Raw genomic sequence first — 22,717 nt, 5'->3', positions numbered from 1 at the left:
GTTGGTGCTTTTTTTTTTTCACACATTTCACAATTTCAGTAGTTGTAGTTGTGTGGGTTCAACGGTCATTATGGTAAATTTAAAAGTTCAAGAACTAAAATAAAATTACTTTTTTTTTTTTGATGGAGGGTTAAAGGCAACTCAGTGAGGCACAAACTTTGTGAGCTACCAACCAGCGGAGGCCACCACATAAACTTTTTAGGAACCCCATAGGGGCCCACTAGTGCTTGAAACCTATTCGGCTCAAAGCCAGGGACTGAGGGGCATCCACGCCATCAAAATCATCCGATGCATGATCCCGGCCTCATCCCTTATGATGTCAGAGTCTTACACTCAGCAAGATTTGATCCCTGGTGGGCTCTTTGTGATTCATGGAATCAATAGTTGTACACTTAGAACTTTATTCTTTAACCCAAAAAATGAATTATACATTGATATAATAAAGTTTATTCTAATTAACATGGTATAAGTTATTTACAATAAGTTTGTTGATTTTAAAACACTTAGTTATCAAACCCAAAATATCAATTATACATTAATATTATGTATTTTATTCTAATTAATGTAGTATAAGTTGTTTCAATTAGTGTATTGACTTTAAAATAAAGTTTCAATTAGTGTATTGACTTTAAAATAAAGCACCTTTGATAAATAATTGAGAGTGTGTGAAAATTATATATATCCATTGCATATCACATATATAAACGCAACGTCTAGTTTGTAATGGATAATCATTGCAACATGTACATGTTAACAAACATTTATTATCAATATATCCTCTCTTATGTATGATTAATGTGAACTTGTCAAATCTATCAAATTTGTATACTATTAATATTGTCAATTTGTGTATAACTTTTGGACTACTTGTTTAACATTTAAATAAATACTTTTATATTAATGTTACCTAACAATGTACAACTACTAGTACTTTGTCAACTCTAATCACAACACTCTCTTTACACTTTTCAATCCAGTTTGGTGCATTTATTAGTCTATTTGATCTCTCATCCACTGTTCCACATGTAAAAATAGACAACTTGTAAGACTCGCCATAAATTCAAACACCCAAAGAAATTTTTTACTAAAAGCAAGAGTAAATTTTTTAATCAAGTACAAAACATAAAAAAAAACTTATCAAAATTCTAGATACGCAACAAAATACATCCAAAAAAAATCTATTGACAATAACTAAAATTCAATCCATTATTAGAGATGTCATTTTTAAAATGTTATTGATGTGGTTGTAAAATTTCTCTTGTATTTGCAAACACAAACACTTTAATAAGGCATTAATTCATATGGTTAGTATTCAAATTCAAACAATATAAAAGCAAACCAAATAACATCTCATTGCTACCTATCTAAGAAGAGTATGATCTAATTGAGTTTTTCTCTTAGATTCTTATCCTAGATCACTAACAATGCAATCTTAGAATGGAGGATTTAAATCAATGCATTGCAAATATGCAACTAGAATTATGAATGAAAGCTAAGGAATTCAATTACTGATTGTAATATTAAGCTACGAAACAATTAAAACTTCTCAATGCAAATTAACAACATACAACTAAGATGAATGAAAACTAGATGATTTTCACCTTTGGATGACATCTTTTTATAGTGTTGAGATCAATGTAGACAATGTAGAGGGCGAGTGCACCAAGATGGTGTATAAAAAGTGGGGTATAAGTGGACACTTTTTTTCTGAAATCAAGTAAACCTGAACTTGGACGAGACATTTGAGGGTCATCCACTAAAAATGACAAGATGTGTAAATATATAAATTGTAGTACTCTAAATCTAGTTTCTAAACTACTAGAGTTTTTACAAAATGGATAAGATTAGGTGGGTCAAACCCTACGCACACAAAAATAGTTCCTGGTTTTTTTAGAAAACATAACATAGATGTTTTCGTGTGCAGCACAAAAGACATAGTTATATTTAGTATTTTGCATATCCCTTTGGTAAGATGATAGTTAAGAGTCATATCTAGAAGTTGTGTATTTTTTTGTAATTTTATAATGAGTATTTTTTTTGTTATGAATTATTGAATAGACTACATCCTAAAATTTTGGTACATTTTTGTGTGCAGAGCATAACTTGCATCAAAATAATTGAAAATGAGAACTTTCAAAAAAAAAATGTATATAATCAAGTGTAGAACAATAATATTTAATTTATTTTGAATTTGGTTTTGTATATCAATAGTTATTAAAAAAAAGGTACACGTATGTTTGTCAAGAATGTCAAGGCATTGGTAAAAGTAATTAAAGTTTACAATGTTTTGATTATGTAAAAACAAGTTTTAAAGGACTTGAAACCTTGTACAAAGTATCATAGAAACCAGAGCAGAGAAGCTCAAATGAAATAAAGCCTCATAACCTAAAAAAGAGTAGACTAAACACACCAAAAATAAGAGGCCAAGATACAACTATGCATAAAAAGACAACAAAAGAAAAGAAAAAAGACAACCTTGAGACAACTACAACATCTTCAAAAGATCTGTCGCTTGGTCTACCAAGATGTTCATATTTTCTACAAAGGCTTTCATATCATCCAACATTTTCGCTTCCACACCCTCTCTCTTCTTAGAGTTAGCCCTTATACGCCTGCTAGGACCTTGGTCCTCTTTCATATCCTTGGATCCTTGGCCTTTACTTTGTTCAAGCTTCTTCAAAAGGGTGTTAAATTGTTAGCCACTATCTTCGAGATAGTGTAGTTCTGATCAGCCAATTCCTTAATCATTTTCTCCAAATTACCCACTCCATTGTCCAAACCATCCAATATTTTTTGAAGGTCTTTGCTCAGCTGATCCAAATTTTTGTTCTTGGCTTCAAGTGGTGGAACATGTTTCATCAAATTCTTTACCTCTTCAACATTGCCAATAACCTCAGACAGTCTGTCAATATGCTGACCTAGAGTTCTCTCCCCCCTAGTTGTTCTGTTGAGCTAATCAAATTCTCTCAAGATGTCCTACATCTACTGCTTCATATTGCCAATATCCTTCATCATGAACCTTGGGTTGCCAAAGATACCCTTCAAAAACCCCTAGTCTTCTTCATCCCTATTATGCACAGGGTAATCCTCATGCCCTCCCTATTTGTTCCTATCCAATTCAGCCTCCTTAAACCCTTTATCAAAGCCTCCTTAAACCCTTTATCAACATCCAAATCTTGAGCAAGCACTTTTTTCCTTTTTCTCCCCATCCTCTTAATTAGGAGTTCATCATCAGAGGGAACAAAATCCCTTTCTACATTCTTCCCCTTGGTTCCAAAAACCTTTCCTAATCTACCTTTCTTCTCAATACCCTCTTCCTGCTCCTCTTTAGGATCAGTGTCTTGTTTAGAATCAATCTCCTTATTCTTCCTTTTCTTCCTAGAAAAGCTCTCTGGATCACATTTCTTCCTCTTCTTAACCTCATCCTCTGTATCCTCATCAAAATCCTCTCACAATCTAAAGATTTCTTTCTCAAACGAGATCTATCCACATTTTTTATTTTCAAAAGGTTCATAATTAGAACCATTAAACCCTCATGACAAGCATGATCACCCTTGAGATCATTTTGAATGGCTAAAATAGTGTTACCCAATGATTGCCTAAGGTAGAAGGGTAAATTAAGCCTAACCCTATGCCTAAAATGGTTAACCAGCATAAACTGGTGTCCATATATCTTAGTAAAGTGGCCATCTAAAGTAAGATATTCAATCACCACAAACATGACAAACCTCCAAGGGCGAGAAATGGAGCCAAGGCTAAAGTATAAATTACCAATTTTCACCAGCCTATTGCGCTCCTTAATCGTATTTGCAAACTCTTCAACCATCTGATCTGAAAGCTTCCTATCCCAATAGAAGTTGATACCCTCAGTGTCAAGACCCGTTGCTTCAACAATAATGTCTTTAGAAACCTCCATTCTCTGATTACCCACTAAAATACTCTCATCTTTCCATGTTTTGATGAATTGGCAGGTAATAGTAGGGTTACTACCTTTCAGCTTCCCCATAAATCCCGTAAAATTATCCTATTCCAGAATGTCCCAAATCTCACTCTTCTTCTTCTATTCTTTGCAACTCATCGGTTCAATCCTCTTTCTCCTATCTCCCATTTTCTCCAAGCTAAAAAAAAGTGCTCTCAGTTCTCAAAAACACCCACTGCAAGTAAAAACCACTGTCAAAATCCTAGAAAAGGATTTTGGTGAGAAAACAGACCCACAATCCGTGTGGCAATGAATAATAGGACACTCTCTGACTCATAATAACCCACCACTTCCCAATCCTACCCAAATCACAATCGATGACATATTCATCATTAACTAAACTTTTTTGTTTTCTTCTAACTTTGTTATGCTCAATCAAGGAAAGCCCCTCGATAGGAATAATATCACTTTGATTCCAAAATAACTTTTCATGACTTTTGCATGCCACATTAGCAGCCTAGTCAGCAACTTGATTAGTTTCTCTACAATTTTGGGTGACAACACAATTTTCAAAAGAATTGATAAGATCAATTGCCTTGCCAATAATATTATTAATAGTCCAAGAAGGATTAGTAACTTTATTAAGGCAATTTATAATATTAAGGGAGTCCCCCTCAAGCCAAATCTTATTCAAATTTGAACTTTTGGCATAGCTAAGACCATATAGGGCCTCACTTGCTTCCGCCACATGATTAGTTTGTTCCCCAATAGGAATTGCCATCCCACCCAATTTGTCCCCATTCATATTCTTGATGATGACACCACAACCTGCCATTCTTGGGTTGCCCTTCAAAGCCCCATCAAAGTTAATCTTACACCAATCCTTAGGAGGACAATCCCATCTAGCCAAATCCTCGAGGTTAGGACCATTTTGAACAAGACTAAGACCATTCAAATTCCAATTCTGAATCATTGTTTCTTCCCAAGCATTATGAGGTTGGTGCCCTTTTCCACAAGATTTGATATTCTCTGTCACCATATTCTTAATCTTGTAGAACAACTATCCAGAATTAGCTTCCTTGCCCCTAAACACCCTATCATTTCATTCCTTCCAAACATTCCAGCAAAGAAATGGGAGGATGAAATCCCACAACATCATAACCAAAGTATTAGTAGAGGGAGGCTTCTTGCCATTAAAAAGCTCTTGAATGGTAAGGGGGACAACCCAAATCATATTCAACAAGCCACAAATCTTTTCCCATAATCTTCTAGTATAAGAACAATGAATAGTCATATGGTTAACTGATTCATCTGCTTCCTTACAAAGATAACATTTGTTGACAAGGTTAAAAGCTCTCTTCAAAAAATTGTTAGTGGTAAGGATTCTATCCTACAAAAGAATCCAAAAAAATATGTTAACCTTGGGTGTCATACCTTTAAACCAAGCTTTGGCCTAGCAAGGCTCGTGATGCTCTTTAAAAGCATTAGCATACATCAAAGACACTTAGAATAATCCATTGGGATTATATTTCCATATCAAAGCATCCTCCTCGTAAACTAAAAAGACAACATTCATAATCTTGTTAAGATCATTAAGTTTATTATCCACTATATTGAGGTTAACCCAGTTATCCTCCTCCCAATAATCTTCAATAAAAATCCCAAAAAGGTTCTTGCATTGTTCCATAAAGCCATTCCATCTCTGATAAGAACTAAGGGTATGATTAAGAATCTAGAGATCATCCAAAAAAAAAAGATAGTTCTCCCATTTCCCACCTTCCATCTTACCCCTTTATTAATAATCTGCTTATTTTTTTGAGCTTGTTTCCAAATCATTGAACCCCCTTGTAAAGTCTCATTGCTAAGGAAGAGTTTAAAATCTTGATTCTCCTTATTATATTTTTCATTCCAAATGTCTCTCCATTCTCCCTCCTCTTTATGCCATCTCCAAATAAGCTTGGCAACTAAAGAATAATTCATAGAAGCAATCCTTCTAAGACCAAGGCCTCCTTTATTGATAGGCATGCAAACTTTCTGCCACACAATCAAAGCCAATCTTTTCTTCTTTTCCATACCCATCCATAAGAAAAGTTTCTGAATTTTCTAAATTGCCAAAGCAAACTTTCTAAGGATCTTAAAAACACTCAAAGCATACAGCGACACATTCTATAAAGTGGATTTGAGAACAATAGCCTTACTAGTCTGGCTAAGGAGGGAGCCTTTCCAACTTGCTAACTTAGAATGGATTTTATCAATCAGTGAACTTGAAAAAATCTCAAGTGGGTCAAGACAAAGGGGTAAACCAAGATAAGAGCCTGGAAGGATACCAATCTCACAACCAATAATTCTTTTAATTTTATTCTTCCTATTGTCATTGACATTGATGAAATATGTCACACTTTTATTCCAATTGATAATTTGGCCAAAAGCATGCCCATAATACTTAAGAGCTTTCTTGATGTTCTTCGCATTCCTAACAAAAGCTTCTCCCATAACAATAGAGTCATCCACAAATTGTTGATCGGAGCAAGTAAGATCTTTAGACGAAGGTTTGAGCCTTACAAAACCCCCCTAGACACCATTTTTTCCACAAATCTACCTAAGCATTCAACCATGAGAATGAAGAGGATAGGCGAAAGTATATCCCCTTGCCTCAACCCATGAGAAGCCGAGAAGAAAGGAGTTGGAGATCCATTGACAAGAACAGAGAAGGTGGCAGAGGAAACCAAGATAAGGACCAACTCCAAAAATCTCTTATTAAACCCAAAAGCTTCCGACCCTCTTTTTAGAAAATTCCAATCCACCCTATCATATGCTTTAAATAAATCAAGTTTAGTAAGGAACCCCTCTCTCTTGGACATAGTAAGGGAATGAATATTCTCATGCACCGAGATGATAGAATCCAAAGTTTGCCTGTTAAGAACAAACCCATTCTGTTGTCTAGAAATCAAATTAGGAAGAAAAGATAAGATTCTGAGAGTTAGAACTTTAGAAATAACTTTATAAAAAGAGTTACAAAGACTAATTGGTCTAAATTGATCCATGCAATCAGCACTGGGCTTTTTAGGAATCAATGTGAGGAAACTACCATTGAACTCCTTGAGAATTTTTCTAGATCCAAAGAACTCCTTAACTCCATTACAAACATCCTCTTGAATGATAAACCAATACTTATGAAAAAATAAGAAAGGGAATCCATCAAGACCAAGAGCCTTATCTCCATCAAAGGAGAAGACAGCCTTGGTAATTTCATCATTAGAAGGAATAACAATGAGGAATTTATTTTGATCATCTAAAATACATGTTGGAATACAATCAAGAAACAAATTTTGCTTATCCTTATCCAGATTGGGATAAGCTTCCAACAAATTACTAAAAAAATCCATAGCTTCCCTTTTAATAATCTCCTCACCCTTAGTAGGAACCCCATGAGCAATAAGTCTGAAAGTTTTGTTAACCATTCTATGCTTCAAAGTAGTCATATGAAAATACTTAGTTTTCTGATCCCCTTCCTTCAAGAACACTTTTCTAGACTGTTGTCTCCAATACATCTCCTCCTTGGTGATAATATCATGCATCTTAATTAACTTCAGGTTCTCCTCCTCCCTTGAAACTATCACATACCGTTCTACCTGAATATTGTCCTAAATCTCTTTAAGTTCTTCAATAATCTTCCTCTTATTGTCAAAAATGTTCCCAAAGGTATCCTTATTCCATCTTTTGATATTCTTTTTAACATTTGTCAACTTATTAGCAACTTTTAACATTTCTCAACTTATTAGCAAAGTTTGCAATGTTAATGTTGTCCAAAAAAAGAATTAGAAAGCTAAAAAGACATGTAAGATTATGGTGGTGATTTTAGAGATATCCACTTCACCATTAGCATACCTAATGAAGACAAAGACAAGAATTCGTCTTAGAAGATGAAAACATGTCTAAAGGAAAAAAAGGAGGGAATGTAATGCCTACCCCTAGTTGACTTTTCTGATTATATTGTCAAATTATTTTAGGCCTGTTTTATGTTTATGTTTATGATTATCAGTACTTGGTTACCATTTTAGATTAAATGTATTTCATATTTAGTTGATATATGTTTTGAGTTAGTTATTTCATATGTTTATGATTATTTTGACGATGATTCATGTATGTTTATTTAGTGATTTTTAGTTATCTCATGATGATAGTAGATGGATGGTTTATATGCAGTTTCTATGGATACTTACTCCATACTTACATTTGTATGGTGTACATGTATGTTTTACTTTATGATTGACATTCCTAATCTAGTTGAGGGAGGGATTCGTAGTCACTTACTAGTTGGGATCTACACAATGCACCACTTCCCGCTATTGCCTATTTAGTTTAGAATATATGAGTATGTACATGCATGAATTTTATGCAGATTACAAGTACCAAGTATCGACTTCCCTAAATTGCCAGGATGAGTGTACCCTATTGCGGTATCTCAATGGTATAAGTGGGGAGATAATTCTTGAGTCCAAATCCTAACCTAAGCCAATTGTCCTAGAAAGTTGGACAAGTATCTGAATTGTTTACCCATTTGAATTTGTCAAGCGACATGAATTCGTGATTTTGACCCTGGAGTTTGAATTTGTGTTTTGTCTTCAGTTGAGTTCTTGGATTTGGTTTTGTGGGCCTGGTGTGATTTTCAGTTATAATTAAATCACATTAAAAGATTATTTAATGAAAATTTAAAAAGAATATTTAATATTTAGTTATATTTAATTAATTGAGAAATGAATTAAATCAAAGAATTAAATTTAAAGATTTTATTTAAGTTCTAATTTTGACGTATTAATAGTTATTTAATTTAATATTAATTTATTTAGGAGTTTCATTTTAATAATAGACTCTAAATAATATTATTAGTTAAATTAATAAATATTGTATTAAAAATGTCTCGTAATCTAATAAGAGTGAGAAAGCATTAATTTAATAAAGTTTATTTTAATTAAATTGCATAAAGCTTGTGCATGAAATTAAAATAATAAAAAGAATAAAGGAAAAGGGCTTTTTGGCGTGATTGCTCAATCAAAGCCCTAATTTGGGAGAAAAAGTCTTTATCAGGAAATTAGAGTTCATTTCTCCACACACAGGTTTGGAGGAGCCGATTTTCGAAAAGAGGGGTTTCAAAAGAAAAGGAAAATTCTTGCATGCTTTGTGCATTCATTATTTAGCATCAAATCCAGGCAAGATCATGTGAATTTTGCACAGTAGTTATTGCATTGAAAATATTTGTCTTCGCTATGTCTATTGTGTTTCTGTGTTCAGAATTTCTTTGGGTTGAAACCCTTGTTTGCATATTTATTGTTCTTCGTTTTGGAAACCGTCTGTGTATGAATTTCATCTTTTTAAAATCCTCGTGTTGAAATTTAATGTTATCTATTTTTTTTATAATGTCTACTGAATGCTTTAATTTAATTGAAACCCTTGTTTCAAATCTTGTAATCGTGATTTGATTGATTAAAATCAGGTAAGGTTTGGAAAAGAAACCAAGAATGTTATATACGGATTTGTTTGATTGTTCACATTTGTTCTATCAGATCTATTGTGTAAATTGATTAAAATAAAAGTATATATGCATAATATAAAATTACCACAGTAAATAAAATTTACTATGATATATATATATATATATATATAGTACTATGACTTTCCCAATTAAAATGTGGACTGGCATTTTTTAATGGGGGTTTGTGTTGTGTTTTATTTTGTTTAAAAATATGTATATATTAAAATGCAAATTGTGTGGACGGGGCCACCACCTCCCACCCCCCATTCTCCCCTTTTGTACCTGTTGCATGCAAGTCGGCACTGTCAAGTATAGTCGTAGTTGCCTTGGCATATCGCCGATTGCCAAAGCCTTTAATGGCTCAAAGTTTTTTTTTTAGAATCTTTTTTCTTTAAAAAAAATATATTTTATGTGATTTTGTTATTATATAGTTTTTTAAAATGTTTTAATTTTACAGTATTAATAGTTTTTAAATAAATTTTATTATAATATTGGAGTTTCTAATTAAGAAATAGTATTATTTTATTGTTAATCTAATAAGTTATTATTTTTAGTAATATTGTAATTGTTATTTGTTTTAATAATGATTATTAAAAGATTTGAATATAAGGTTATTCTTAAAATTTGAAAATAAAATAATTTTTTTTTAAATTTGGAGAAATTTTAAGGGTTATTGGTGTTGTTAAAATAATAGTTCTTTTATAAAATAATGGGGTTTTATATTTGAATGACTTCTATATGAATTGTTAAGTCCTTTTGAGATTTTGTAAACTCGAAAACCCTTAACAAATATAATACTTTGAAAAGACGAAAATTGTAACCTGGTTGTTTATTGAATCTTGTGTTTTGATAACGAATTGAAAGATGAATCAATGTTTAAACAACTTTTTATGATTTGTTGAGTGTTAAGACTCATGTGGACTCGAGAACCTTATCAAACTGTAATACTTGAAAACGAAATGGAAACTTGAAACCACAGTGAAAATTAAACTGTTGTGTTCTCAAAAGTGAATGAATTATGAAAGTTACATTGTATGTACTTTATTTGATGTGTGGTTTGCTAATGTTGGGTTTTCGGGATTGACTTAGCTTTGACCAAATTAGGATGTCTACCAGAGGATTAGGGTTTTTTTTCTAAGATGTTATGGTTAAGATCTTTTATACCTAACAATGGTGATGTGTCATGTGTATTTTATGATCTTATGAGTTCTTCTACTTTTGTTGAGCTTAGGGTAGTTTATTTGTGTGTCATGTTGGGAAGTGGCTTGCAATGGAGGTCAGAGCCCTAAAGAGGTTGTCTGGGTAACCCATTCTAGGTTGTTTTAATAAGTGATAGCATTTCATTAAATGAGTGTAAAATGAACTAATAAGATATCAATGCCACATAAAGTCACTAGGAGGTCAAAGTCTTGAGAGACTACTAGGGTAACCTTAGAGTTTACTCGTTAGTATGTCTTGTTTGCACGAAAGGATACTTATGCCGCATAGAGACACTAGGGGGCTGAATTCCATAGAGGTTGCTCAAGTAACCTTAAATTTGGCTCATGCGGTGACACTTGCCCACTTACATAGTAGATTTCGTACGTGTCTTTGTTGTCGCTGGGTTTAGATGATACTTGTGTCTCGGTACCCTTTGAGATAGTTTGCTTTCAGGTGTTTCCTTGACCTAAATGTTGGTTATGACTTGTGTTTTGATATATGTATGGGACTTGAGTTTATCTCCTCAAGGTAGTGGGAGTGAGCCATTTAGGTTCCACGAGGTCGGGTGGTACTGCATTTTCTTATACCATTGAGATCTGACCGTTGGATGTGCTTGTGCAGATGTTCTTTTCTATTTTATCTTATATTTATGTTAGACGATTTTATTCTATTGTATTGTACTTGATTATCATAGATCTTATGAGATGTATATTATTGATGATGTATATTCTTTGAGCTTATCATATCCTGTGACTTCTATAGCAGATGATTAAGCATTTCTAATCATTGCCAAGTGACATCTTATATAATTGTATATTATTTAAATGGATTCATATTTGTGATTATTCCACGATGTGGATTTTGGTTATGTGTTAGATTTAATATTAATAGACTTTTACATGTGACTCAACATCATGGAACCCATAGGAGATGTAATCTATTTTGATGGTTGTATGTATGTGAGTTATTGCTTTCGCTATTTTATCTCTTGTTGTTATTGCTTCCATTGTATTATCCGATGTTTATTATCTTTCAAAAAAAAAATGTTTGACAAACTTAGTAAAACTTTAGGTTAATTTCTTTTGGGTTCCTTGTTGGGGCATTACAAGAAAAATAGTCTCCCAAGCCTTTGGATTGTTTCCCTAGGCTATCTCCAAGCCATAGCCTGATCAGGTTTTTTCGATTCAAATAACTTGATCGATTTATGAAAATAAAAAATGCATTCAAAACCCAGTCGAGTTTTGTATTACTACTACACAAGGTTAGAGAGAGAGAGAGAGAGACAGAGAGAGAGAGAGAGAGAGAGAGAGAGAGAGAGAGAGATTAGGTTGTTTATTATACTAAACAAGTGTCAGAGAGAGAGAGAGAGAGAGAGAGAGAGATTAGGTTATTTATTATACTAAACAAGTGTCTCTCTCTCTTTCTCTCTCCATCACTCCCTCTCTCTCATTTTCGCTCTTTAACCTCCTAGGAAAGATTTGGGACCTTTGCTTCCTCATGATTAGTTTTAAAGATAGGCTAGGAGTAGTAGTGGTCAAGGCAAGCAGCAGTGGCATCCCCCACAAGATCCACCAGGCAATTGTGGAAGTGTGAGTGATGCCTTAGCACGGGGGTAAGTGCACCAAGATTGTGTAGAAAAAGAGGGGTATAAGTGGACACATTTTTCTAAAATCCTTAGAAAAAGAGATAAAGAAAATACAAAGCTTCTTGCCCCCCAAGTGTGAGACAAGGAAAAGAGATCTACGATGGATTATATAACAAAATATTGAAAGATATAGGGATGAGTCATAAGAAAAAATCGATAGCCATGCACAAAATGCAAACATCCCATATCCAAAAAGAAGGATATAATGCTACACCATAGAAGGGATAAAAGAAAGAAACATCATAGTATTGATTATCTCATAATCTCATATTGATTATCATAGAGGGGATGTACACCATAGAGGAAATGTAGAAAGGTATTATCATCTTGAGCTTGAAACTTGACAAATAATAACCAATAATGTTCACCCTAGGCAACTACGATAATTACTGCATAATTTTACTTTCCAAAATTGGCATCCTTCAATCATAAGTAAAATGTAGAGACTTTTGAAGACTAATTTTAAAAAATGCATGTCCACGGAGGATTTCATATCACAAACCAAAATAGAGAAATTATGACAAATTTCAATTTTAGTTTTTCAAATATTTATTTCCTTCTTATTTGGCAAACAAGTGTTTCAGATAATTAATGTTGTGATCTTCGAACAAAGATTCTGATCCTGAACAAAGAACATGACTTGTAAACAAAAATTGCATATTGAATTAAAATTAATTCAAGGTAATTTAAAGGATAACGACATTTCAACTTCCAAATTTCCTATTTTAGTTTTTCAAATGTTTATTTCCTTCAAATTTGGCAAACATTTGTTCTAGATAATTAATGTTGTAAACTTGAACAAAGAATGCAATTTGTAAACAAAAATTGTATATTGAATTAAGATTTATTCAAGGCAATTAAAGGGGTAATAAGCCGCTTCCAAAAGCTATGGCTAACAAAGCTAGCAAATTTTAGGTACATAAACATTCTAGTCAAATAAATATTGGAAAGGCCTTACAACATAAGTGCACAAAAATCCCTAGATAAATGGAGGCATCAATGGCACTCCATCCTGCCTACTCAAGATTCATGGAGTTAACTAATTGACAAGGACAATTCACAAAGCAACTCAATTATTCAAGCTTCCAATTGTTACTGAAAGCAAATCTTGTTTACACCATTCACGAATATTGTTTAAATCCTTCACGAAAGTTATTTATAGAAGGTGCGGGCAGCTAGAAACATCTATGGTGAATTAACTCTCCATGAAATATCCACCTGAAAGAAATCAATATACAAATCTCAGAGATCAATAAAAGATCTGTTGAGATATATAAGGATCCAAACATCTGAAATATCAAAATAAATATGGTCGATGTTGAAGATTGATACGAGATTCACATTGATTGTTCATTGAGCAACTTCAATTAGGAATACAACCAATGGTATTTGGTTTCTTTGAAAAGAGAGTTTTGGGCTGAAATGTCCACCTATAATAGTCTATCGACTAAGAACTATTATCAAATGAAAAATATTGGTCTAATTGTGCAACTTTTTGAAGAGAGTTTAATACTAGATTATTGGAACCCCCTTAAAGTAGGCATCAAATAAATCTTTTTGATACTTGTTTGCATGATAAATCTCACAACATTTCTCATTATAATTTAAAGGATAAAATAATAGCTATAAACAAATTAAAAGAGCAACAACAAAATTATTCAATCTAATATACATTTAAGAGTTGTTAATGTCCCAAAAAAAACCTATGGCTGCGAGCTTCCCACTATTATTTATTTTTTATGATGAAAACAATTAGAAAACACTCATTATCAAGAGATGGTTTGTTTATATTCTGATACTGCTAAAATAGATCTTATAATCTCATAATCTCATATGGATTGAGCTATAAATTTAGCTCTTCCACGTCTATCAATTGGGTTGTTTCAAGCCTCTAAAAGTAATTGACGAAAAAGAGTAATAAGATATTTCCTGAAAATATTTAAAAATACTGTCTATATGATAATATAACTTTTATATGGCAACAGTAATGCCTCCATGACTATTGAAGCTGCTCTATAGTTGCGTCTGGATACCAACTCTTTTCCAAAATTGAATCCTAATTTGTGGGAACAGAGGTTGCCATCGCATAAGGATGGCGTTTAGAGAGGCTTAATTCTCCAAAGAGCTTCTGCTAAACCAGACGTTTATTATTATTGGGTCATATGATTACTAAATAACTCCGTGCTCCATATACATTCTTCATCTCATCACAGAATATGGGGATTCATTTTCCCCCAAATAATCACGAGGTTCTACGCTATAATATATGTTATACGGCACTAGTATCTGCTCATGGGCAGTAGATGGGTAAAACGGTACAAACTACAGAGAGGGCAAGTGTAGTTTATTATTAATGATGTGAAACCAGCTTCACATCATCTATGGTAGGCCCGCACAATGAACTGAGGTCGTCACTCCTCATATGATAAAATGTGCTGAAGAACACAACACTCGTTCTTGGAGAAACTGCTTTGAAGGCTAGCTGGGCCTTCTTAAAGCCCCCAATGCCCTTGGATTCGTAGGGCACTTTCACAGTCTCCTTTGCTGCAAAAGCCTCAACGATCATGGAGCCATTGCAGGCATTGCTTCCGTCTCCTACTGTGAAGCTCAGCAGATAAGCCTTCCCCACCTCTGTTCTCACAATCTGTGCAATGGAGCTCTCTTTGCCTGCCACGAGCTCCACCGCTCTTCTGCCCTGAGGCACCACGTAGTGCATAGCATCGATGTACTTGACGGATTTGAGAGAGCTTATGATCCATCCGGGCAGAGGAGACCTACGGTCGTCTACATTGGGCGGCAGAAGAACGCCATAACTGCTGTTGCGGAAAATTAGAGGCCCCTCTTCAAAATCTCCATTCTTTATCAAATTTCCTGTGATCACAAACAACAGGATTCAGGTTTGCGAAAAACAAGCAATGTGTGACTGTTTAGAAAACAGCTTACCCAATTTCTAGTTTCAGACTTCAAATAGCATTTCAGCTGTTTATGATTTACCGAATAGTAAACAGAGCAACAGAAGTTGCTTACCCAAACAACATGATTTCAGGGTTCAATGCTTTAAACAACAAAGCACTAACGATGTGAGGCTGTTTAAAAAGCAAATCTATCCAATTTCTGGTTTCACACTTATTGGGTGTTTGAGCGTGACTAAAAAGAAACAGAGCAACATAAGATGTTCTCCCAAACAACAGTCTTAAGGTTAAAATGCTTCGAACAACAAACAACGTGCGACTGTTCAAAAATTATAGCCAAATTCAAGTTTCAAACTTCAAACAGCATTTCAGCTGTTTAGACTTGATCCAAAGGGAAACATAGCAATTTCAGATTTCAAAGCTTTGAACTATAAAGAACAAGTGACTGCTTAGTAAAATCTAAAATTTCAAGTTCCATACTTAACAGCATTTCAGCTGCTCAACAAGCTTCACCTAATATGAAATAGAGCAACAGAAGTTGCTTACCGAAACAACAATATTTCACGTTTCAATGCTTTGAACAACAAACAATGGGTGAACATTGAAAACAAAAACTACCCAATCTCAAGTTTCATACGTCAAACAGCACTTCAGCTGTCTATGCTTTATCCAAAACTAAACAGAGCAACAGAACTTGCTTACCCAAACAACAGGATTTCGTATTTCAATGCTTTAAACAGCAAACAATGCATGACCATTGAAAACAAAATGTACCCAGATCTGAAGTTCCATACATCAAACAGCATTTCAGATGTTCAACAAGCTTTACCCAAAAAAAAGAATAAAAAAAGAACAGAGCAAGAGAAGTTCCTTACCCTTGGCATAGCGAGGCAAGAAGAGCTCTTTAATGGCAATGGCGTCGACGAGAGGGCCACAGGCGGGATCCTCTTGCACACCTGGATGATGGAGAATGATGTCTACCATATCATAAGCTGCGCGGAAAGCCCAGGCGTACGAATCCCACCCAGTGCTGCTATACACTGTCTGCATCGGCAACATACCAGCTGCAGGCGGAACAGAGACATTCAGTGTCTCCATCTGGGAGCAGGTTCGAGCCACACTAAATGTGAGAGAATAGAGAGATCCCTTTTTCACCTCCACCCTCTGCCTCAGCTGTGCATTGTTCCCCAGCCTTGCAGCGCGGGCGCCTTGAGGGACTACAACCACCATATCCCCCTGTCGGTGCCCAGCTGCAATGTATTCCACAAACCCCTCTATGCGCCAAAAGGGCAGCGCATCTGAGCCTATGATCCGTGTGCCCTTCAGGGCAGAGGGCTTCGGAGCCTTCTCAAAGTTCCCATTCGGTAGCAAACCTGTGGATCATACATCACAAGTAAAAGAAATCAGATTCCATTTCAATCCATGCTTAGATTTGAACCTGAACACATAACACAGTACTACTAGTAAAACCCTTACCATTTCTAATGGGGATCGCTGCACTAATGCCAAAAAGAAATGCAGTAACAAAAAAAGCAGAGAGCAGAAATCTCAGCATCTTTTACAGTGAGCTTCCCTTCAGATGTAGTGTGGAGACTAGCCCGATTGGGTTAATGCAGATTGTTTGTTGCAGAGATCTGAGCATTGAGTGGGGTTTTATACAGTTTCCCATCCCTTAGAAAAGCAGAGGGAAGGAACCAAGAAGAAGAAGGTGGGTCCGCCATATTCTGTCGCTTGCCAACTGATTGCTTCCGACATCAACGGGAAATCACCATTTGGAATTTGGGATTGTGGAAATCGAGATCAGTCCAGTTTCTTCGAACGGAGCATCGAACATTTCCTCCTCCATAAAAGGTAATAAAATTCTTATTAAAAACAATGGGTAAAGTTGTCCGGCATGCCAGACCACAAAATTCCAACTACATTTCTAAAATTCAAATTCTGTTCAAGTAACGTCGCCGCTGTCAGTGCCCTGCAGTATTAAAATCGAACATGCTTTGATTTGCGTGAGAGGTGGGCTTAAACATATCAGATTTCTTTTGCGTGTCGATTCAAATTTTCCATCAAACGTGTTGGACGGAGAGCATGTAAACTCACAACAGTTGCGGGAAAAGTTATTGAATTTTCAGACAGGCACATGTGCCTTCACGCCGGATGCATTGCAATAAAGAATCTGAGGAGACGTCATCAGGTGGAACAAATTGTTTTCCCTTTTGAATGTACCGCCGACATGATTTTATGGACAACGATCAGAGTGGGCTCCAATATCAGATGGATAATGGAGTTTCACATGGGCAAGCGCAAAAATAGCATAGCAGCTGGAAAGAGCAAGAGTAGTCATAGTGATTGACATAGGTAGGCGCCAAAATGAATCATATGAAGCTAAGTAAGTCGGTTATTTCAGAGGGTTTTCCCATGTGTAAATTCACTTTGCAAATTGTGGCAAGTTTTTTAATAAAAGATTAGGGAAGACACCATATGCTAATACCTTCCAATTAGTGTTTGATTTTGTTAATTACATTTTCTTTAGTGGGTTATAGAAAAGGGGTTGTGATTAGAGTAATTATGCAACTTTATTAGTATAAATGGGGAACTTTATTAGAGTATAAGTATTGGATGAATTGGACATTTGTTGTTAGTTATTGCTTATGGCAAGAATACTTATGCATTCATTCAATGTATAAAAATTAATTTCGTTAATTTTGTTAACCAATAAGATTTAAGTATTAATCTATTGCCAAAGTTTGTTAGCTAGTTTATTATTTTTACACATTTTTCAAATTAGAAAATAACTAATTATTTGAACTTTTATTAGTATAAATAGAGAACTTTATTAGAGTATAAGTATTGTATCAATTGTGCATTTGTTGTTAGTTGTTGCCTACGGCACGAATACTTATGCATTCATTCAATGCATAAAAGTTAATTTGGTTAATTTCTTTAACCAATAAGATTTAAGAATTAATCTATTGCCAAAGTTTGTTAGCTAGTTTATTATTTTTACACATTTTTCAAATTAGAAAATAACTAATTATTTGAACTTTTATTGGTAGCTATCAAAAAACGCAAGGAGAAAAATCTATTTTCTAAATCAAAATTAGAAAGAAAATCTAAAAGTCTAACAATTGCTTTACACTTTTGGCATTAAATGTTGCATCAATGGTCCGATTTTTTAAATCATCTTTCTTGTCCACCACCATAAGCATTAAATTTCACATTAATGGAGAACTTTATCTGGTTTTTTAAATCATTTTCCCTGTCCATCGCCTCTCTCTGCTTGTCTCAATTATTTTGTTGTCTGGCAAGCCATGGTTCTTGTGAGTTCTCATTTTGTATGCAGAAAAAATTGCATTCTATTATAGTTTATAATGTTTCTTGTTGATATTTATTTTACGAGATAATCATAATAATTTGCTACAAAGCAGATCTTGTGAAAAAATTGTTTACTTTCATTTTGTAAAAATGACTTAACCTGCCACATCTCTATGGCTTATATCTCTAGGTCTGTTTTTGAAATATAAATCGACCAAAACAAGGGGGTCGACCCTTTAAAAAAAAGCTGGTAACCAACATACTACCAACAAACACCTACAAAAATAACAAGGTGCAACCCAGTCACATAGACAATATCAACCAAAAAGCACTAGCAATAAGGAAGCAAAACTATCATAAGTCTAAAATAAACTGACCAACTAATGTTCAGGATCGTATAACCAAACATAGTAGCCAAAAACTACAGAGCTTAAACAAACTATAAAGTTCCAAATAAAAAATTGTTGGCTCAAACAGGGCAACCCAAGTCTTAGTAATAGCTATGAACCAGCAACTATGTTGCAACAAAAAACAAACAAAAACTGGGAACCTTAAATCCCCTAAAAATATTCAAATTTTTTCTTTTCCTTTCCCAGCCAGAAGGACCCGAGCCCAATCATCAACAAGAAACTTGTAGAGGAGCTTATTATCTTCCATGTCTATCCCCGAATCATCCTTCTCTTGTGCTAGCAATTGGAGGGTGGTAGTTGCTGCATGAGTGACCTTCAGTGCAAATTTAGAGAAAGTATGAAATCCCTCCTCCACGGTTCTGACTTTTTTTCTAGAGGTGTAGTCTTTTCATTTCATTCCTCCTCTTTTTCGTTTCCATCCTTATCAACCTTTCCAGGTCCCTCATCAGTCTTTGTCAATTGATTATCATCCTGCAAAACTTGAGGGTTATTAAAAACATTACATTTTTCTTTAACCAGGGAGGAAATTGTGATGGGGGAAGTGTCCACTTTGTTACTGTCTTCACAAAAAGTTATGGGCTGAAGGGTGAAACTGGCTGAAACATGAGTCTCGATGGTAATGTCTTTACCAACTAACATGAGGGTATTACCAACAGATGCCTGGGAATTATCTCTGTGACTATTGTATGCACTAGGCTTATGTCTTATGAACAATTAGTTGTTTTTTTGCAAAATTGAAGTCCTGAAATCCTTAGTGTAACTAATACATGGTTATGTGGTTTTCAGCGAGAAATACAATTTTGAATTAGCTGTAGAAGTTTCATGGAAATTTCATTTAATTGTAATTTTGTGTTACTAGAGACTTAAGTGTTATTGAACATAATTTAGATTTAAGGCCCTCAGAGGAAATTACGCTTTTGGAAGCATGGTGTGAAAGGTTTGAAGGCATAGAAGGTGCAACCAACTAGTATGTCATCCTAAAGCTACAGTCGACTAAACTTGCAAATTCATTATATTTATTCCCATATTACCTTTCTACACTTATAAAGCCTTGTGACAAGGATATTTTTTCTGTTGGATAGAAGGTTACTGAGTTTTTCTATGCACACTTTTATGTTTGAGCCTAGTGATTCTTTTCCAACAATGTTCTTGCTACCAGGGTTGTGCTGCTGACAAAAAAGAATCAAATGGAAAACCCCCAAATACATGTCATTTTTCTTACAAGATTAAAACCCTAATAAAAAAATCCACTATTTTTTTTATCAATTTGAGCAGAACAAGGGGCGGCCTGCTTGTTACGTAGAGCCAGCAGTTGAAGAATTATGAGGGAGCACCAACAATAGAGGAACAATAGACCAGTTGGGCTTATTCTTATTTTGTTGTCGTGCTTGACATAATTTGGAAGTCTTTATTATTGTCATATGTAGTTTAACCAGCCTATAAGTGTTCTTCTTGGCATGAAATAAGTTTTCTACAAGCAATCCTTTCCATGATGCATTGGGTACTATTGAGTATAATTTAAAGGATTTCATTATTTCTATAGTGATAATCCAATGCACCTGCACTTTTGTTCTACGTGCAAAAACACTCTTTAAAATTCTTATAGAGGAAACATATTAGTTTTATTGTAATTATACATATAACAAATGAAAATACTTCATTTCTCTAGCAAATGGTTTTGAATAATCTAAATTAAGTTTCTTCTCATTTTTTAACTTCTTATGAGATTTTCCTATTAGCTTCTCCAATATGAATCTAGCAGTAATGATCAAAAAATTTAGGCTTTCTTTTTGTGTAGTTTACAATGCATAAAATTGGTTCTATTTTCACCTTTGTTGTTTAATTGGAGTTTTTTTTGTGTCTAAGATTGTGGAACCAAGAGCACACATTTCTTGTGTTTATTAAATCAGTATTTCATGGAAATGTTAGTAAAATTGGACATATTATATGATATCAATTTTTTCTATAACATATTATCCAAATCTTACATTTATGTGGATATTTGTACATGTCAAACTATAGACAATTCACACACCTTTTGGAGCTTTTTACAATTCCAGCAGGCAACTTACACAAATGTTTGACATTTTCTACAGCCACAACAAGTAGTACCTCTTCCCCAAATTTCTGTGCTAATGCCTAGACAATGGTGACCCATATCTCATTTCTGCAAAATGTCATCTTCTTGACAATGTTGAGACCTGTAGCAAGGGAGCTGTAAGCACGCTGCAATCGCTTAGATCACCCCTCCACAGTTTCCTGAACACTTGTTACAGACACACTATAGAAAAATAATTAGAAATAGTATTAAGAATATTTACAAATTCCTTCGAAACATTTGCCTTATTATGGAATTCCAACTCCAAATATCTAGTGCAAAGATGACAAATGCTTGAAATTTTTCTCAATATTCTCAGAGGAAAACTTTGCAAGCCTATAAATCTATTTTTCATGGGGGTAAATGTTCTTTAGTGTTCTTTAAAAGATAATGATAATTGAAAGAATATAGAAAAATCTGTAGTGTTCTTTAGATGTTTGGCTCTATAAAGTAACAGATTAGGAAACTCGTGTCTTCAATGTTTCTATATTCTAATTGAAAATCTTGAACATGGAATCAAATTTGGCAACATCTCTTCTTGCCTTCATTAAAATTCAACTTGCACCAGTCTTGCTTCAATGCATATTTTGTTAGCTTTACTACTCTTTGCTTTGACAAGATACCATTACTTTTTTCCACAACCAACACCTCACTAATTATTTGCAACATACCCTATTAAAGCTCAAGATCCTCTGTAGATGTTTCATCGTCAGTCGCCATACATAGATATGTTATTACCTAATTCAATTGAAAGTTACATTGGACCCATTGGCTCCCACTCCAATTCTCTGCTATCTAAAAGTGCCCAAGTCTGCCCAGACACAACTATATGGAGCAGTTCTACCCATACTATACAAGGATCCATAATAGGTGCTTAGTTCTCACTCAATGTCACACCCATTTTTGTTGTTTCCTACTTTGATTCTCTGGTTGGACAGGGAGAACATAGTAGGCTTGCAAATAAGATATGGTTCATGAATATTGCCTTGTAGAAGAGCCCTATGGGAAAGTGGAAGAATTCAAATGAGGTGGGTTTCCTCTCCACCACTAGAACCTAGAATTCACAGAAGGCAAAGAGTATCAACACATTCTCAAACAAGATAGAGGAAACAATAAAAGATGGCATAATGTATTGGTCAATGCATAGCATGCATGCCATGTGGTGTGTAGACTTCTGGACACATGCTAGCTATAACCAAAATTGAAGGATACAACTACCAAAGTTATGCAAAAAATTTCAATCCTTGAAAATTATTACTATAAAGTTTTTTTAGTTAATAAATTAATGTAAATATTATAGTTGGAAAATTGTGTTTCTTAAGGCCTAGGTAGTAAGGATTCGCATATGCATGATACATAAATCTAAGAAGCAAAAGGGATCAAGCCCTCCCTAAGGTTAGGTTTAAAATTGCACTTATATTTCCATCTTATCATTGCCTCTCTTAAATTTTCTTACTATCAATTGCAACATTTTGAACACGAGTGAAAACAAAAATTCAAATTCAAATGTATGATTTGATAATGGATGTTCTACATTGCATATTCATAAAAATTAGAAAATCTTGAATTAGGGACCCACAATAAGGTTACTTATGTGATTAATATTGGAACTACACCCACAATAAGGTTACCTATGTGATTAATATTGGAGCTTAATTTAACTGTAAAATAACAATATTTTTATATATAAA

The 22,717-nt window shown here is 34.2% G+C and overlaps 1 protein-coding gene across 1 annotated transcript; it reads right to left on the bottom strand.

The window, feature by feature from the left end:
• Positions 1-14,198: 14,198 nt before the first annotated feature.
• On the bottom strand, positions 14,199-16,835 carry LOC149547745 (protein BIIDXI-like). The gene is made up of 3 exons (XM_089791812.1): positions 16,686-16,835; positions 16,085-16,582; positions 14,199-15,168 (listed from the first exon to the last, which is right to left on the bottom strand). Exons 1-3 carry the CDS (start codon positions 16,762-16,764, stop codon positions 14,648-14,650), a joined length of 1,098 nt encoding a protein of 365 aa, XP_089647938.1. The 5' UTR covers positions 16,765-16,835; the 3' UTR covers positions 14,199-14,647.
• Between the last annotated feature and the right edge of the window lie 5,882 nt (positions 16,836-22,717).

This window comes from Cupressus sempervirens, chromosome 7 (assembly GCF_028749045.1).
Source record: "Cupressus sempervirens isolate cs-2001-9-10 chromosome 7, ASM2874904v1, whole genome shotgun sequence".
NCBI classification, from domain to species: domain Eukaryota; kingdom Viridiplantae; phylum Streptophyta; class Pinopsida; order Cupressales; family Cupressaceae; genus Cupressus; species Cupressus sempervirens.
Note: the sequence above shows the minus strand (reverse complement) of the source record. Positions and strands in the feature narration are given on the sequence as shown.

Excerpts from the sequence above, each read along its gene's own strand:
- LOC149547745 (XM_089791812.1), bottom strand. The coding sequence starts at position 16,764 with ATGCTGAGATTTCTGCTCTCTGCTTTTTTTGTTACTGCATTTCTTTTT. Across the intron at positions 16,583-16,685 it reads AGCGATCCCCATTAGAAATG|GTTTGCTACCGAATGGGAAC; the intron begins GTAAGGGTTTTA and ends TATGATCCACAG. Across the intron at positions 15,169-16,084 it reads CTTGCCTCGCTATGCCAAGG|GAAATTTGATAAAGAATGGA; the intron begins GTAAGGAACTTC and ends TTGTGATCACAG.